This window comes from Mustelus asterias, unplaced genomic scaffold (assembly GCF_964213995.1).
Source record: "Mustelus asterias unplaced genomic scaffold, sMusAst1.hap1.1 HAP1_SCAFFOLD_84, whole genome shotgun sequence".
NCBI classification, from domain to species: domain Eukaryota; kingdom Metazoa; phylum Chordata; class Chondrichthyes; order Carcharhiniformes; family Triakidae; genus Mustelus; species Mustelus asterias.
This window is the reverse complement of record NW_027590138.1, coordinates 1399357-1417356: the sequence shown is the minus strand read 5'-3', so window position 1 is coordinate 1417356 and position 18000 is coordinate 1399357. Positions and strand designations below refer to the sequence as shown.

General features: G+C 47.1%; 1 protein-coding gene across 5 annotated transcripts; it reads left to right on the top strand.

Annotated features, from left to right (window-relative positions):
- Positions 1 to 993: 993 nt before the first annotated feature.
- LOC144483866 (uncharacterized) lies at positions 994 to 15508 on the top strand. Of its 5 annotated transcripts, none has more exons than XM_078202442.1 (2): positions 994 to 1076; positions 13785 to 15502. In XM_078202442.1, exons 1-2 carry the CDS (start codon positions 1045 to 1047, stop codon positions 14833 to 14835), a joined length of 1083 nt encoding a protein of 360 aa, XP_078058568.1. In that variant the 5' UTR covers positions 994 to 1044; the 3' UTR covers positions 14836 to 15502. The 5 variants fall into 5 exon arrangements, with proteins under 5 accessions (XP_078058568.1, XP_078058565.1, XP_078058563.1 ...); XM_078202439.1 differs by lacking the exon at positions 994 to 1076 and adding an exon at positions 6332 to 6374 and having other exon boundaries at positions 13391 to 15502; XM_078202437.1 differs by lacking the exon at positions 994 to 1076 and adding an exon at positions 6478 to 6607 and having other exon boundaries at positions 13391 to 15508.
- Positions 15509 to 18000: the final 2492 nt, after the last annotated feature.

The following is an 18000-nucleotide window of genomic DNA, read 5'->3' as shown; positions in this document are numbered from 1 at the left end:
CAACCTATTCAATCTCTCTCTGTAACTCAGCTTCTCAAGTCCCAGCAACATCCTTGTGAACCTTCTCTGCACTCTTTCAACCTTATTAACATCCTTCCTGTAACTAGGTGAGCAAAACTGTACACAATACTCCAGATTCGGCCTCACCAATGCCTTATATAACCTTACCATAACGCTCCAACTTTTATACTCGATACTCCGATTTATGAAGGCCAATGTACCAAAGACACTCTTTACGACCCTATCCACCTGTGACATCACTTTTAGGGAATTCTGTACCTGTATTCCCAGATCCCTCTGTTCAACTGCACTCTTCAGAGTCCTACCATTTACCCTGTACGTTCTTCTTTGGTTTGTCCTTCCAAAGTGCAATATCTCACACTTGTCTGCATTAAATTCCATTTGCCATTTTTCAGCCCATTTTTCTAGTTGGTCCAAATCCCTCTGCAAGCTTTGAAAACCTTCCTTACTGTCCACTACACCTCCAATCTTTGTATCATCAGCAAACTTGCTGATCCAATTGACCACATTATCATCCAGATCATTGATATAGATGACAAACAACAATGGACCCAACACCGATCCCTGCGGCACACCACTAGTCACAGGCCTCCACTCAGAGAAGCAATCCTAGAACTGTCTGTTCTGAATTTCTATCCTGTACTGACACTGATGACTTTTGTAAACCCATTTTACAGGATATTGAAAGAGGAATCACAGGCCGAAATCTCAAACGTCGCGTCTAGATCTGACAGAGTCATATTCCTTGGGAGCTGAATATCATCGGACTTTGAATCCAGAAGCAGAAATGATTTGATAAGATTTCAAACATCAGTATGACTGGAAAAGTACCAACACTCTGCCACACTCGAGTGAGAGTGTTCCAGTGCACGGACTAAAGAGTTTCAACCAGTTCCACAGCCTGAATAAATATCACATCATTCACAGCGGGGAGAGACTGTACTTGTGTTGTGAGCGTGGACGAGGCTTCAACTGATTGTCCACCCAAGAAAGAGGCAAGGACACCTGCACCATGGAGAAACCATGGAAATGTGGGGACTGTGGGAAGAGATACAGTTACCCATCAGAGCTGGAAGCTCATCGGCGCAGCCACACTGGGGAGAGGCCATTCACCTGCTCGCAGTGTGAGAAGGGATTCATTCAGTCATCCAGCCTGCAGAGACACCAGCAAATTCACACTGGAGAGAGACTGTTCATCTGCTCTCAGTGTGGAAAGGGATTCACTCGGTCATCCCACCTGCAGACACACCAGAGAGTTCACACTGGAGAGAGACCGTTCACCTGCTCTCAGTGTGGGAAGGGATTCACTCAGTTATCCAGCCTGCAGACACACCAGCGAGTTCACACTGGGGAGAGGCCCTTCACCTGCTCTCAGTGTGGGGAGGGATTCACTTGTTCATCTAACCTGCAGGTGCACCAGCGAGTTCACACTGGGGAGAGGCCATTCACCTGCTCTCAGTGTGAGAAGGGATTCATTTGTTTATCCCGCCTGCGGAGGCACCAGCGAGTTTACACTGGGGAGAAACCATTCACCTGCTCTCAGTGTGGGAAGGGATTCACTGACTCATCCAGCCTGCGGATACACCAGCGAGTTCACACTGGGGAGAGGCCGTTCACCTGCTCTCAATGTGGGAAGGGATTCAGAGTTTCATCCCAGCTGCTGAGACACCAACAATTTCATGAGTGATTCCAGAGGTTGGATTCTGCTGTTATTGTTTCTGCTCTCAATTACATCCAGGACTGCATTTTGTTCATTCTCACAGTTGGTCAATGGGGAGGGTCAGGGGGTTTCTTTCTGCTGGACTGGCCGGTCTCACGACTTTGCCTCCAGTGGGCTGATTCTCTTTGAGTCTTGTTGCGAATACCTGGTTTCAGATTTCACAAGGATCACAGAGTGACAGGATGTTAGGAGGTTATAGAGGTTTAGAACATGGAAACAGGCCCTTCGGCCCAACTTGTCCATGCTGCTCAGTTTTTACCACTAAGCTAGTCCCAAAAGGGGCGGCACGGTGGCACAGTTGTTAGCACTGCTCCTTCACAGCTCCAGGGACCTGGGTTCAATTCCCGGCTTGGGTCACTGTCTGTGTGGAGTTTGCACATTCTCCTCGTGTTTGCGTGGGTTTCCTCCGGGTGCTCCGGTTTCCTCCCACAGTCCAAAGATGTGCGGGTTCGGTTGATTGGCCATGCTAAAAATTGCCCTTAGTGTCCTGAGATGCGTAGGTTAGAAGGATTAGTGGGTAAATATGTAGGGATATGGGGATAGGGCCTGGGTGGGATTGTGGTCGGTGCAGACTCGATGGGCCGAATGGCCTCTTTCTGTACTGTAGGGTTTCTATGTTTCTGTGTTAATTGCCCGTATTTTGCCCATATCCCTCCATACCCATCTTACCCATGTAACTGTCTAAATGCTTTTGAAAAGACAGTATTGTACCCGCCTCTACTACTGCCTCTGGCAACTCGTTCCAGACACTCACCACCACCTGAGTGAAAAACTGCCCCTCTGGACCCTTTTGTAACTCTCCCCTCTCACTTTAAACCTAAAACTAAGAACAAGGAATGTATCGATAAAATGATTAGAGAACAGAGCCAACGTTTCGAGTCTGGATGACACTTCATATGAGCTGTTATGAAGGGTCATCCAGTATCAAAACATTAGCTATATTCTCTCTCCACAGATGCCGTCAGACCCGCTGAGATTTTCCAGCATTTTCTGTTTTTGTTTCAGATTCCAGCATCCGCAGTATTTTACTTTTATGATAAAATGATTAGTTCTGATTGGAATCCCCACGACCCTCCCGCAAGACAGGGGGAGTGATGGCAAAGGGAGAAAAAGGATAAGGATGATAAAGACTGCGTTCTGATTCTCGGTGCCCATGTAGTTTTAACAAAACGAGTGAACCAGTTTATAAAGAACAGAAGTTACCCATCGCTAACAAAAACTGATCAAATTAAAATAATTAGGTTGAGGAAGAGAACAAAAGAATTAATAGATGAAGTTTAAAATCAACTTTGTTTTGCTGTTAGAGAAGTTTTTAAAAATTATGTAAAGTGATGTAACTGTGTAACAAGTGTTTTCTGTTCACTCCCCGCTTTAGGTCCTGTAGAAAAGTTAACCCTTTCAGCAGACAGTTGATTTCGTCATAGAGTCATAGAGGTTTACAGCATGGAAACGGGCCCTTTGGCCCAACTTGTCCATGCCGCCCCTTTTTTAACCCCTAAGTTAGTCCCAATTGCCCGCGTTTGGCCCATATCCCTCTATACCCATCTTACCCATGTAATGGTCCAAACACTTTTTAAGGTTGAACCCACCTCTACTATTACTGCTAGCACGAGGGGACATAGCTTTAAATTGAGGGGTGAGAGTTCTTTACTAGAGAGTAGTAAGGGCGTGGAATGCCCTGCCTGCAGCAGTCGTGGACTCGTCAACATTAAGAGCATTCAAATGGTTATTGGATAAACATATGGATGATATTGGAATAGTGTAGATTAGAGGGGCTTTAGATTGGTTCCACTGGTCGGCGCAACATCGAGGGCCAAAGGGCCTGTACTGCGCTGTAATGTTTTATGTTCTATTACCTCTGGCAGCTTTTTCCAGACACTCATCACCCTCTGTTAGAAAGAAATGCCCCTCTGGACCCTTTTGTATCTCTCCCCTCTCTTAAACCTATGCTCTCTAGTTTTAGACTCCCCTACCTTTGGGAAAAGATGTTGACTATGTAGCTGATCTATGCTTCTCATTATTTTATAAACCTCTATAAGGTCATCCCTAAGCCTCCTACACTCCAGGGAAAAACGTCTCAGTCTATCCAGCCTCTCCTTATAACTCAAACCATCAAGTCCTGGTAGCATCCTTGTAAATCATTTCTGCACTCTTTCTAGTTTAATAATATCCTTTCCATAATAGGGTGACCAGAACTGTACACAGTATTCCACATGTGGTCTTCCCAATGTCTTGTACAACTTCAACAAGACATTCTAACTCCTGTATTCAATGTTCTGACCGATGAAACCAAGCATGCCGAATGCCTTCTTCACCACTCTGTCCATCTGTGACTCCACTTTCAAGGAGTTATGAACCTGTACCCCTCGATCTCTTTGTTCTTTAACTCTCCCCAACGCCCAACCATTAACCTGCCCAGGTTCGATCGACCAAAATGCATCACCTCGCATTTATCTAAATTAAACTCCATCTGCCATTCGTCAGCCCATTGGCCCAATTGATCAAGATCCTGTTGCAATCCTAGATAACCTTCTTCACTGTCCACTATGCCACCAATCTTGGTGCCATCTGAAAACTTACGATCCATGCCTCCTACATTGTCATCCAAATCATTCTTATAAATGTCAAATAACAGTGGACCCAGCAGCGATCCCTGAGGCACCCCGCTGGTCACAGGCCTTCAGTAGGGCAGATGGACGGCTGAATCCCTTCCCACACACACAGCAGGTGAAGGGCCTCTCCCCAGTGTGAATTCTCTGGTGGTTCAATAGGGCAGATGGGCGGCTGAATCCCTTCCCACACACACAGCAGGTGAATGGCCTCTCCCCAGTGTGAATTCTCTGGTGGTTCAATGGGGCAGATGGGCGGCTGAATCCCTTCCCACACACACAGCAGGTGAATGGCCTCTCCCCAGTGTGAGTATATTGGTGCTTTAGCAGATCCTTTTTGTTTTTAAAGCTCTTCTTACAGTCAGAACAATTAAAAAGTTTGTTGTCAGAGTGAATAAGTTGATGTGTCTGCAGGTGGGATGACTGAATGAATCCTTTCCCACACACAGAGCAGGTGAACGGTCTCTCCCCAGTGTGAATGCGTTGGTGTGTCAGCAGATCTTTTTTGCATTTAAAACTCTTCTCACAGTCAGAACACGTAAACAGTTTCTCATCCGTGTGAACAAGTTGGTGTGTCACAATGTGGGATGAGCGAGTGAATCCCTTCCCACACACAGGGCAGGTGAACAGCCTCTCCCCAGTGTGAACCTGTTGGTGTGTCAGAAGGTTGTATGAATGGGTGAATCCCTTCCCACAAACGGAGGAGGTGAATGGTCTCTCCCCAGTGTGACTGCACCAATGAACTTCCAGTTGTGATGGGAAACCGAATCCTTTCCCGCACTCCACACATTTCCACGGTTTCTCCATGGTGTTGGTGCCCTGGTGTTTCTCCAGGTTGGATGATCAGTTGAAACCTCGTCCACACACACAACATACATGTAGATTCACCCTGCTGTGAACTGTGTGATGTTTTTTCAGGCTGTGGACGAGTTAAAGCTCTTTCCACAGTCAGTTCACTGGAACACTCTCAATCGGGTGTGTGTTTGTTCCAATGCTTTTCCGGTCACACTGATGTTTAAAGTCTTTACTGACAGACAGAAGAGTCAAACATTTCTCCTCCCGCATTCAAAGACCGATGATATTCAGCTCCTAATGAACAAAATGACTTTGCCAGTCATGATGTTCGGTTTGAGTTTTCTGTCTGCCAATCCTCCACTTCCAATATCGTGTAAAAAAAAATTTGGAAAAGTCATCACTGTCAGTCCGGAATAGAAATCCTGAACAGACAATTCTAGTTTCTCCGGAACATTTTTTCCTCTCTTGTTCCCCAAAATCTGTAAATCCCCATCCCACACACTCTCCCTCCTCCCTGGGCTTAAACCCATCTCACCATCTGTACCATTTCTTTCCTCCACTCCCAGTTTTCTCCCTCCCTCTCCTCTGTCTGTGTTCAGTTCTCCAGCTCCTGTCTGCAGACTGACAATAAAACCAATGGCTCTTATTGGGGGTGTTGGGGCCTCCAGAGGGTGTTTGTGAATCCTCCCCGCCCACCTCCCAGGGTTTCCTTCCTTCCCAGAGATCAGAGTCCTCATTGATTTGAGGCCAAACTGTAACCTCTTATTTATTGTCCCCCTCCCCCATCCTCTGATGTGAACCATCCTCCAGTGGCTGAGCCAGGGTGGGGCCGTTAACCTGGGCCTGTTCCCGGGAGGGAGGGAGGGAGAAGCCCCGCAGCTGCAAACCAGGGAGCTGACAATGATTCTGAAGGGTTTGCGGATCCACAAAGTGTTTCCAAATCCTCCCAGCCACCGCCTAACGCTGACTCCGCTTCTCCGGGACAAACAAGCGCCAAGGACAGCAATGACACTGCGCATGCTCCACATCACAATGCCCGGGGACTGATTGACGGCAGCTCCGGACCAATAGGAAGAGGGAACGGGACTGGAGGACCGAGCGTGAGCGGCTGGTCCTCCAACCAATCGGAGTGGATGAGGGGCGGGACCTGAAGCATGCGCAGTGCGGGTAATGGCGACGGACGGACGGACGGACGGATGGTTTTAATTTGGAAGCGAGATCAATACGAGGTAGAGGGCGGCGTGCGGGGAATGATAAATGTGGCGGGTGGGTGGAGAGACCTTGTAAACATGTTGTTCAAACCCAAACCCCGGAAATGAACTTCCCGGTCCCCCCCTTTGTACCCAATGGAGCGGCAGCTTGTAGTGTTAGACCCGGGCTGACTGCCGCCATTGAGGCTGCATGTGGGAGGCCGGCAGGGATTGTGATCGGAGAGTGAAGCCCTGACGTCACAATGGAATGGGTGAGAGTGTGAGGTCACAATGGAATGGGTGAGAGTGTGACGTCACAATGGAAAGAGATAGGATCAGGCAGGCTAGGAAAGTGTTTCTCTGGAGTAAAGGGAAATACAGTGTCATCAGGGAGGAAATTAGACGGGTAAATTGGAAGGAGGCATTCTTGGGGAAAAGTACCGAAGGAAAGTGGAGGATTTTCAAGGAATGTTTGTCTGGAGCTCTGCATGACAACGTTCCGATGAGACAGGGGGGTGTTGGTAGGGTACGGGAACCGTGGTGCACGAAGGTTGTGATGAACCTGGTGAATAAGAAAAGAGAGGCGTACAGAAGGTTCAGAGAGCTAGGAGGTGTTAAGGATTTAGAAGAGTATACGGGATGTAGGAAGGAGCTTAAGAAGGAAATTAGGAGAGCGAGAAGGGGCCATGAGAAGGCCTTGGCGGGTAAGATTAAGGAGAATCCCAAGGCTTTCTACAAATATGTCAAGAGTAAAAGGATGAGATGTGAAGGCATAGGACCCTTAAAAGGTGAAGGGGGAAAAGTTTGTGTGGAACCGTTAGAAATGGCGGAGCTGCTTAATGAATACTTTACCTCGGTATTCACGGTGGAAAGGGATCTGGGTGGTTGTACTGCTGGTTTGCGGTGGACAGAAAGGATCGAGCATGTGGACATAAAGAAAGAGGATGTGTTGGAACTATTGAATGGCATCAAGGTTGGTAAGTCGCCGGGACCGGATGGGATGTACCCCAGGTTACTGTGGGAGACGAGGGAGGAGATTGCGGAGCCTTTGGCGATGATCTTTGCATCGTCGATGGAGACGGGAGAGGTTCCGGAGGATTGGAGGATTGCAGATGTGGTCCCTATATTCAAGAAAGGGAACAGGGACAGCCCGGGAAATTACCGACCGGTGAGTCTAACCTCAGTGGTTGGTAAGTTGATGGAGAGGATCCTGAGAGACAGGATTTATGATCATCTCGAGAAGTTTAGTATGATCAAAAGTAGTCAGCACGGCTTTGTCAAGGGCAGGTCGTGCCTTACGAGCCTGGTTGAGTTCTTTGAAAATGTGACCAAACACATTGACGAAGGAAGAGCGGTGGATGTGGTCTATATGGACTTCAGCAAGGCGTTCGATAAGGTCCCCCATGCAAGACTTCTTGAGAAAGTGAGAGGGCATGGGATCCAAGGGGCTGTTGCCTTGTGGATCCAGAACTGGCTTGCCTGCAGAAGGCAGAGAGTGGCTGTGGAGGGGTCTTTCTCTGCATGGAGGTCAGTGACCAGTGGAGTGCCCCAGGGATCTGTTCTGGGACCCTTGCTGTTTGTCATTTTCATAAATGACCTGGATGAGGAAGTGGAGGGATGGGTTGGTAAGTTTGCTGACGACACCAAGGTAGGTGGTGTTGTGGATAGTTTGGAGGGATGTCAGAAGTTGCAGCGAGACATAGATAGAATGCAAGACTGGGCGGAGAAATGGCAGATGGACTTCAACCCGGATAAGTGTGTGGTGATCCATTTTGGCAGATCCAATGGGATGAAGCAGCAGTATAATATGAAGGGTACCATTCTTAGCAGTGTAGAGGATCAGAAGGACCTTGGGGTCCGGGTCCATAGGACTCTTAAATCGGCCTCGCAGGTGGAGGATGCGGTCAAGAAGGCGTATGGCGTACTGGCCTTCATTAATCGAGGGATTGAGTTTAGGAGTCGGGAGATAATGCTGCAGCTTTATAGGACCCTGGTTAGACCCCACTTGGAGTACTGCGCGCAGTTCTGGTCCCCTCATTACAGGAAAGATGTTGAAGCCATTGAAAGGGTGCAGAGGAGATTTACAAGGATGTTGCCTGGATTGGGGGGCATGCCTTATGAGGATAGGTTGAGGGAGCTTGGTCTCTTCTCCCTGGAGAGACGAAGGATGAGAGGTGACCTGATAGAGGTTTACAAGATGTTGAGAGGTCTGGATAGGGTAGACTCTCAGAGGCTATTTCCAAGGGCTGAAATGGTTGCTACGAGAGGACACAGGTTTAAGGTGCTGGGGGGTAGATACAGAGGAGATGTCAGGGGTAAGTTTTTCACTCAGAGGGTGGTGGGTGAGTGGAATCGGCTGACGTCGGTGGTGGTGGAGGCAAACTCGTTGGGGTCTTTTAAGAGACTTCTGGATGAGTACATGGGATTTAATGGGATTGAGGGCTATAGATAGGCCTAGAGGTGGGGATGTGATCGGCGCAACTTGTGGGCCGAAGGGCCTGTTTGTGCTGTGGCTTTCTATGTTCTATGTTCTATGTCACAATGGAATGGGTGAGGGTGTGATGTCACAATGGAATGGGTGAGGGTGTGACGTCACAATGGAATGGGTGAGAGTGTGACGTCACAATGGAATGGGTGAGGGTTCCAGATGAGCTGACACTGGGCTGGAGTTGGGCGATGTCACTGACATGTGGCCCGGTGGCGCAGTGGTTAGTGCAGCTGCCTAACAGCGCCAGGGACCCGGGTTCAATTCCAGCCTCGGGTCGCTGTCTGTGCAGAGTTTCTACATTCTCCCCGTGTCTGTGTGGGTTTCCTCCGGGTGTTCCGGTTTCCTTCCACAGTCCAAAGCTGTGCCGGTTAGACGGATTGGCCATGATAAATTGCCACTTGGTATCAGGGGGATTAACAGGTAAATATGTGGATAGGGCCTGGATGGGATTGTTGCCGGTGCAGGCTCGATGGGCTGAATGGCCTTCTCCTACACTGTACTTTATTATTCATTATTATTAATTAATTACTATTAATACTTCTTGATGATGTGGACATGTGGCTGGAAGCTCATCTTGGGATGAGCTGAGACTGTATTAAGAGTAAAAGGGTGACAAGAGAGAGAATAGATCCCCTTAAAAATCAGCATGGCCATCTGTGTGTGGAGCCACAGGAGATGGGTGAGATTTTTAATGAATACTTCTCCTCTGTGTTTACTGCGGAGAGCACCATGGGTACTAAAGAAATAAGGGAAACAAGTGGTGATGTCTTGGCCACACGCATGTTACTTGGGAGGAGGTATCTGCAGCCTTATAAAAGCAAATTACTGCGGATGCTGGAATCTGAAACCAAGAGAGAAAATGCTGGAAAATCTCAGCAGGTCTGGCAGCATCTGTAAGGAGAGAAAAGAGCTGATGTTTCTTGTCTCGATGACCCTTTGTCAAAGCTCTGAAACATCAGTTCTTTTCTCTCCATGCAGATGCTGCCAGACCTGCTGAGAATGGGGAGAGAGTGTGTGGGATGGAGATTTCCAGCTTTTGGGGAATGAGAGAGGAAAGAATGTTCCATAGAAATTGTCTGTTCTGAATTTCTATCCTGTACTGACACTGATGACTTTTGGAAACTCATTTTCCAGGATATTGAAAGAGGAATCACAGACTGAAATCTCAAACGTCACGTCTGAACGTGACAGAATCATATTCCTTGGGACCTCAATATCATCGGACTTTGAATCCAGAAGGAGAAATGATTGTCCAGTCTGTCGATTTGAAAAGATTTGAAATGTCAGTGTGAGTGAAAAAGCATCAACACACTGCCACACTTGGTGAGGGTGTTCCAATGCACTGACTAAAGAGCTTTAACCAGTTACACAGCCTGAGTAAATATCACACCATTCACAGCGGGTAGAGACGGTAATCTTGTTCTGTGTGTGGACAAAGTTTCAACAAATTGTTCACTCAAGAGAGAGGTAAGGACACCAGCACCATGGAGAAACCATGGAAATGTGTGGACTGTGGGAAGAGATACAGAGCCCCATATAAGCTGGAAGCTCATCGGCGCAGCCACACTGGGGAGAAGCTGTTCATCTGCTCTCAGTGTGAGAAGGGATTTAATCAGTTCCCCAGCTTACGGATACACCAGCGAGTTCATGCTGGGGAGAGACCATTCACCTGCTCTCAATGTGGGAAGGGATTCACTCGGTCATCCAGCCTGCAGACACACCAGCGAGTTCACACTGGGGAGAGACCATTCACCTGCTCTCAGTGTGGGAAGGGATTCACTCAGTCATCCGACCTGCAGACACACCAGCGAGTTCACACTGGGGAGAGGCCATTCACCTGCTCTCAGTGTGGGAAGGGATTCAGAGTTTCATCCCGGCTGCTGAGACACCAGCAAGTTCACGAGTGATTCCAGGGGTTGGATTCTGCTGTTATTGTTTCTGCTCTCAGTTGCATCCAGGCTTGCATTTTGTTCATTCTCACAGTTGGTCAGTGGGGAGGGTCAGAGGGTTTCTTTGTGCTGGACTGGCTGGTCTCTGCCTCCAGTGGGCTGATGCTCTTTGAGTCTTTTTGCGAATACCTGGTTTCAAATGTCACAAGGATCACAGAATGACAGGGTGTTAGGAAGTTTAGAGATATTTAGTCAGAAGAAAACAGAGGTTGGCAGTGCAAAGGTACATTTCTGAATGGAGGGCTGTGACAACTGACATTGTGTGGAGATGCCGGCGTTGGACTGGGGTAAACACAGTAAGAAGTCTCACAACACCAGGTTAAAGTCCACCAGGTTTATTTGGTAGCAAATACCATAAGCTTTCGGAGCACTGCTCCTTCGTCAGATGGAGTGGAAATGTGCTCTCAAACAGTGCAAACAGACAGAATCAAGTTGCAGAATATTGATTAGAATGCGAATCCTACAGCCAGCCAGGTCTTAAATGTACAGACAATGTGGGTGGAGGGAACATTAAACACAGGTTAAAGAGATGTGTATTGTCTCCAGACAGAACAGCTCGTGAAATTCTGCAAGTCCAGGAGGCAAGCTGTGGGGGTTACTGATAATGTGACATAAATCCAACATCCCGGTTTAGGCCGTCCTCATGTGTGCGGAACTTGGCTATCAGTTTCTGCTCAGCGACTCTGCGCTGTCGTGTGTAGTGAAGGCCGCCTTGGAGAACGCTTACCTGAAGATCCAAGGCTGAATGCCCGTGACTGCTGAAGTGCTCCCCCACAGGAAGAGAACAGTCTTGCCTGGTGATTGTTGAGCGGTGTTCATTCATCCGTTGTCGTAGCGTCTGCATGGTTTCCCCAATGTACCATGCCTCGGGACATCCTTTCCTGCAGCGTATCAGGTAGACAACGTTGGCCGAGTTGCAAGAGTAGGTACCGTGTACCTGGTCGATGGTGTTCTCACATGAGATGATGGCATCTGTGTCGATGATCCGGCACGTCTTGCAGAGGTTGCTGTGGCAGGGTTGTGTGGTGTCGTGGTCACTGTTCTCCTGAAGGCTCGGTAGTTTGCTGCGGGACAATGGTCTGTTTGAGGTTGTGCGGTTGTTTGAAGGCAAGAAGTGGGGGTGTGGGGATGGCCTTGGTGAGATGTTCGTCTTCATCAATGACATGTTGAAGGCTCCAGAGGAGATGCCGTAGCTTCTCCGCTCCAGGGAAGTACTGGACGACGAAGGGTACTCTGTCCACCATGTCCCGTGTTTGTCTTTTGAGGAGGTTGGTGCGGTTTCAGGAGAACAGTGACCATGACACCACACAACCCAACTCAATAGCCTAATCCTGCTTTTTCCCTTAACCTTTGATCCCATTCGCCCCAAGTGCTTTATCCAGCCGCCTCTTGAATACATTCAATGTTTTGGCATCAACTACTTCCTGCGGTAATAAATTCGACAGGGTCACTATTCTTTGGGTGAAGAAATGTCTCCTCACCTCCGTCCTAAATGGTCTACCCTGAATCCTCAGACTGTAACCCCCGGTTCTGGACTCCCATCGGGAACATCCTCCCTGTATCTATCGTGTCTAGACCTGTTAGAATTTTATAAGTCTCATTGAGATCCCCCCTCATTCATCTGAACTCCAATGAAAACAATCCTAACCTAGTCAGTCTCTCCTCCTACATCAGTCCTGCGATTCCCTGAATCAGCCTGGTAAACATCCTTTGCTCCCTCAGCTTGACACATTTATTTGTCTGTCGAAAAGGATGGTCTTTTTCCTAATGTTCATAATTAAAGGGCAGCTTTCCCCAGGAGATGGCTGACATTTAAGGGGACAGTACATTAATATAGGACAGAGATATGTCTGGTGTTATATGGTACCCAGATTAGATATATTATTTATGTTTCTGTAATAAAATACATTTATTATTATTTCTTGCATTATAATATAATGCTGTAGCAACGTTATACATTTCCAGTCATAAAGTCATTACAGCACAGAAGGAATCCATTTGGTAACTCGAGTCCATGCTGACTCTCTGTATAACATTCCAGTCCCATTCCCACTCAATATCCCCATTCTCCTGAAAGTTTATTTCCTTCAAGTGCCCATCCACTTTCATTTTGAAATAGAATCCATAGATATGGATGGAGATTTACAACTTTTTGGGAATGAAATAGGAAAGAATCCCGAGGACAGTGAAGCCTCAGTCATCAACTATTTTCAAGAGAGAGATTGATTGGTTTCTAAATATTGAAGATATCAAGGGATATGGGTTTAGTGTGGGGAGAATGATGCTGAGGTAGATGAACGAATTATCTCATTGAATAGTTTAAAAGGCTCGATGGGCCAAATGGCCGACTGCAGCTCCTATTTGTTATGGTCTCTGTGTCCAGGACAGGAAGCAGTGAGCATGGATCTGTCAATCAGCCTCAATCAGCACCTTCAGGAGAATTGGGAGGGTGAATATTAGATACAACAGAGTGAGAATGGAGGGAGAGTGTGTGGGATGGAGATTTACAGCTTTTTGGGGAATGAGAGAGGAAAGAATGTTCGATAGAAACTAGAATTGTCTGTTCTGAATTTCTATCCTGTACTGACACTGATGACTTTCGTAAACTCATTTTACAGGATATTGGAAGAGGAATCACAGACTGAAATCTCAAACGTCACATCTAGATCTGACAGGGTCATATTCCTTGGGAGCTGAATATCATCGGCCTTTGAATCCAGAAGGAGAAATGATTGTCCGGATCTGTTGAATTGAAAAGATTTCAAACATCAGTGTGACTGGAAAAGCACCAACACACTGTCACACCCGAGTGAGAGTGTTCCAGTGCACTGACTGAAGAGCTTTAACCAGTTACACAGCCTGAATAAATATCATATCATTCACAGCAGGGAGAGACTACCCGTGTTCTGTGTGTGGACGAGGCTTCAACTGATTGTCCACCCAAGACAGAGGCAAGGACACCTGCACCATGGAGAAACCATGGAAATGTGCGGACTGTGGGAAGAGGTACAGAGTCCCATCAGAGCTGGAAGCTCATCGGCGCAGCCACACTGGGGAGAGACCATTCACCTGCTCTCAGTGTGGGGAAGGATTCACTCAGTCATTCAGCCTGCAGTCACACCAGCGAGTTCACACTGGGGAGAGGCCATTCACGTGTTCTCAGTGTGGGGAGGGATTCAGTCATTTATCCAGCCTGCGCAAACACCAGCGAGTTCACACTGGGGAGAGACTGTTCACCTGTGCTCAGTGTGGGAAGGGATTCACTTGTTCATCCAACCTGCGGAGACACCAGCCAGTTCACACAGGGGAGAGGCCATTCAGCTGCTCTCAGTGTGGGAAGGGATTCACTCTGTCATCCAGCCTGCGGGCACACAAGCGAGTTCACACTGGGGAGAGACCATTCACCTGCTCTCAGTGTGGGAAGGGATTCACTCTGTCATCCCACCTGCGGAGACACCAGCGAGTTCACACAGGGGAGAGACCGTTCACCTGCTCTCAGTGTGGGAAGGGATTCACTCAGTCATCCCACCTGCAGACACACCAGCGAGTTCACACTGGGGAGAGGCCATTCACCTGCTCTCAATGTGGGGAGGGATTCATTCGGTCATCCCAGCTGCAGATACACCAGCGAGTTCACACTGGGGAGAGGCCATTCACCTGCTCTCAGTGTGGGGAGGGATTCACTCAGTCATCCAGCCTGTGGACACACCAGCGAGTTCACACTGGGGAGAGGCCGTTCACCTGCTCTCAGTGTGGGAAGGGATTCACTCGATTAACCAGCCTGCGGATACACCAGCGAGTTCACACTGGGGAGAGGCCGTTCACCTGCTGTCAGTGTGGGAAGGGATTCAGTGATTCATCCAGCCTGCTGACACATCAGCGAGTTCACACTGGGGAGAGGCCATTTACCTGCTCTCAATGTGGGAAGGGATTCACTCGGTCATCCTGCCTGCAGACACACCAGCAGGTTCACACTGGGGAGAGGCCGTTCAGCTGCTCTGTGTGTGAGAAGAGATTCAGTCTTTCATCCCACCTGCTGAGACACCAACAAGTTCATGAGTGATTGCAGGGGTTGGATTCTGCTGTTATTGTTTCTGCTCTCAATTACATCCAGGACTGCATTTTGTTCATTCTCACAGTTGGTCAATGGGGAGGGTCGGAGGGTTTCTTTCTGCTGGACTGGCGGGTCTCATGACTTTGCCTCCAGTGGGCTGATGCTCTTTGAGTCTTGTTGCGAATACCTGGTTTCGAATTTCACAAGGATCACAGAGTGACAGGGTGTTAGGAAGTTAAGAGTCACTATTTCTGTTTGAAACCCCCCAGATGCCCATCCAATTTCCATTGTAATTGTTTATTGTCTCCACTTCCTCCACCCTCGTAGGCAGCGAGTTCCAGGTCATTACCATTCGCTGCATCAAAATATTTTTCCTCACATCCCTTCCTGCATCTCTGATCCAAAACCATAAATCTGTGTCCCCCTCATCCTTGTCCCTTCAGCTAATGGGAACAGCTTTTCTTTGTCCACCTTGTCTAAACCTGTCAGAATCTTGTCCACCTCTATCAAATCTCCCCTCAACCTCCTTTGCTCCAAGGGGAACAACCCCAGCCTGATATCGACAATAAAGAACAAACTAACAGAATATGTTAATACCTGAAATCAAATGGGAATGTTTAATTTCTGTTTTAAAGATATTGTGAATATATTGTCCTGGACAATAAAGGAATTGGAATAACTCACCTTGGGAGTGGTTGAATGGAATACCTCAATCTAGTATCCACCTACAGTCCAGTGAAAGTCTGGAATGTGTAGCTGGAAATCCCTCCCTAACAGCACTGTGGGTATACTTACACCTCAGGCATTGTAACAGTTCAGGAAGGCAGTGTTGGGGTTGACCATGGCCGAGGCAGCTACATACAGCCACATATTCTGTTATAATTGAAGGACTGCAGATTCAATGTGAGGCATTATGTGACTGGACTATCTTGACCACATTCCTGTGACTGCTCAGTTTCTGCAATCACGAACCATTAAAGCTGCTTAGCAGGGCCCCGACAGAGGACCTGGTGAGAATATTTACTCAGAATGAGCTAAAATTAAACTGGGGTGGCACGTTGGTACAGTGGTTAGCATTGCTGCCTCACAGCGCCAGGAACCCTGGTTTTATTCCCAGCTTGGGTCACTGTCTGTGTAGAGTTTGCACATTCTCCCCGTGTCTGTGTAGGTTTCCTCCAGGTGCTCCAGTTTTCTTCCACAGTACAAAGAAGTGCGGGTGAGGTGGATTGGCCATGCTAAATTGCCCCTTTGTGTCAGGGGGTCTTGCGAGGGTAAATGCATGGGGTTATGGGGATAGGGTCGGTGGGATTGTGGTTGGTGCAGACTTGATGGGCTGAATGGCCTCCTTCTGCACTGTAGAGATTCTATGAGATTATTGCAGGACCGGCTGGTGTTCAGCGGCTGAGAAACCTGGAATCTGTAAAAAAGGGGGCTGACTAATCAACAGATGGGGATAGGTAGCTGACCAAGAAGTTAAGAAGCGTTCTCAGGCATGTTTAAATTATTTCATCATAGATTTGTGATAAGAACTGTGAGGGACTTGTGACCGGTAGTCGGTGAAGTGACGGTACACTCCAAGTAGCACTGGACTGAAAAGTGGACGTCTAAGAGTGGATTCTAATGGTTATGATCCTACCCAGGCATGGCCAGTGAAAAATTCAGAGCTCGAGTAGGGACTGGACAGATTTCTTACCTGTCTTTTGGAAACTAAGAACAAGGAACTTATCGATAAAATGATTTGAGAATAGAGCCAACATTTTGAGACTGGATGACACTTCATAGGAGCTCTCATGAAGGGTCATCCAGACTTCAAACGTTGGCTCTATTCTCTCCCTACAGATACTGTCAGATCTGCTGGTATTTTCCAGCATTTTCTGTTTTTGTTTTACCTTTATAATAAATGATTCGGTCTGATTGGAATCCCCACGATCCTCCCGCAAAACAGAGAGAAAGTGGTGGCAAAAGGAGAAAAAGGATATGGATGATAAAGTCTGGGTTCTGATTCTCCGAGCCCATGTTGGATTAACAAAATGAGTGAACCAGTTTATAAAGAATAGAAATTACCCATCCCTAACAAAAACTGATCAAATTAAAATAGGTTGAGAATATAACAAAAAAATTAATAGATGAAGTTTAAAATCAAGTTTCTTTTGTTGTTAGAGAGGGGATTTTTCACAGTAACTTCATTGCAGTGTTAATGTAAGCTTACTTGAGACTAATTATAAACTTTAAGTTTTTTAAAGTTATTTTGTTAGAGGGGTTCAGAATACCTTGAGATTAAAAACTAATAAAGGCTATTGAAACAGGGTGGACTGACTTAGACTAACGTAGAATAAGGATCACAATGTGCCTTATTTATATTATACAAAGGTACTGTCTGCATAGAGACACATATAACCACTGGTAGAGAATTTAAACATGTATTTCAGATTTAAATATGTACTTTTTGTACTGAAATGTATACCTTGGCCAAACTGCAGACTGCCCTAAAGCATAATGGGATAAAAGCTGAGTGAGACAGTCCACGTTCTGTCAGAACAGTGAACAGTGAAGCCACAGAGCACAGTTTTTATCAGTATGAGTTATAAGGGATGGCTCAGCAGACAGTGGAAAGGAACTTTTGAACCCTATAACCTTTGTAATAGAAGTTGCTGAGAGTCAGTTAGAAAGCAACCTTTGAACCCTATGGACCTACGTAAGTGAAAGTTGCAAAGTAACAGTGGGCAGGAACTTCCAGATTCTGCAGACCAATGAATTCCCATTCTTCCAGAAGATCGGATGTTATTGGCCAAGGTAAATATTGTGCACGAACATGATTGGAGCATCCAGTTAGGATGACAGAGTGGGTGGGTGAAATGAACTTTCAAAATAGTATAACTACACGGCCAATGTATTGTAACTTTAGAAAGGAGTTGGACTGCCCAGCTGCCTTTCTCCCAGCGCGTGTTGGTCAATAAAGAATGTCTTTAACCAGTATACTGTCTTTTGCAAATCTTTGTATTAACTGGGTTCAGCTCAATACTTCGCCTCCGAGAAAAACCCCCATCACATGTAAAGTGAAGTAATTGTGTGCCAAGTTTTTTCTGCTCACTCCCGACCCCTTTAGGTTCTGTAGAAAAGTTAACCCTTTCAGCAGACAGTTCATTTCTTTGTAAATCACCTGGAAACTCATGT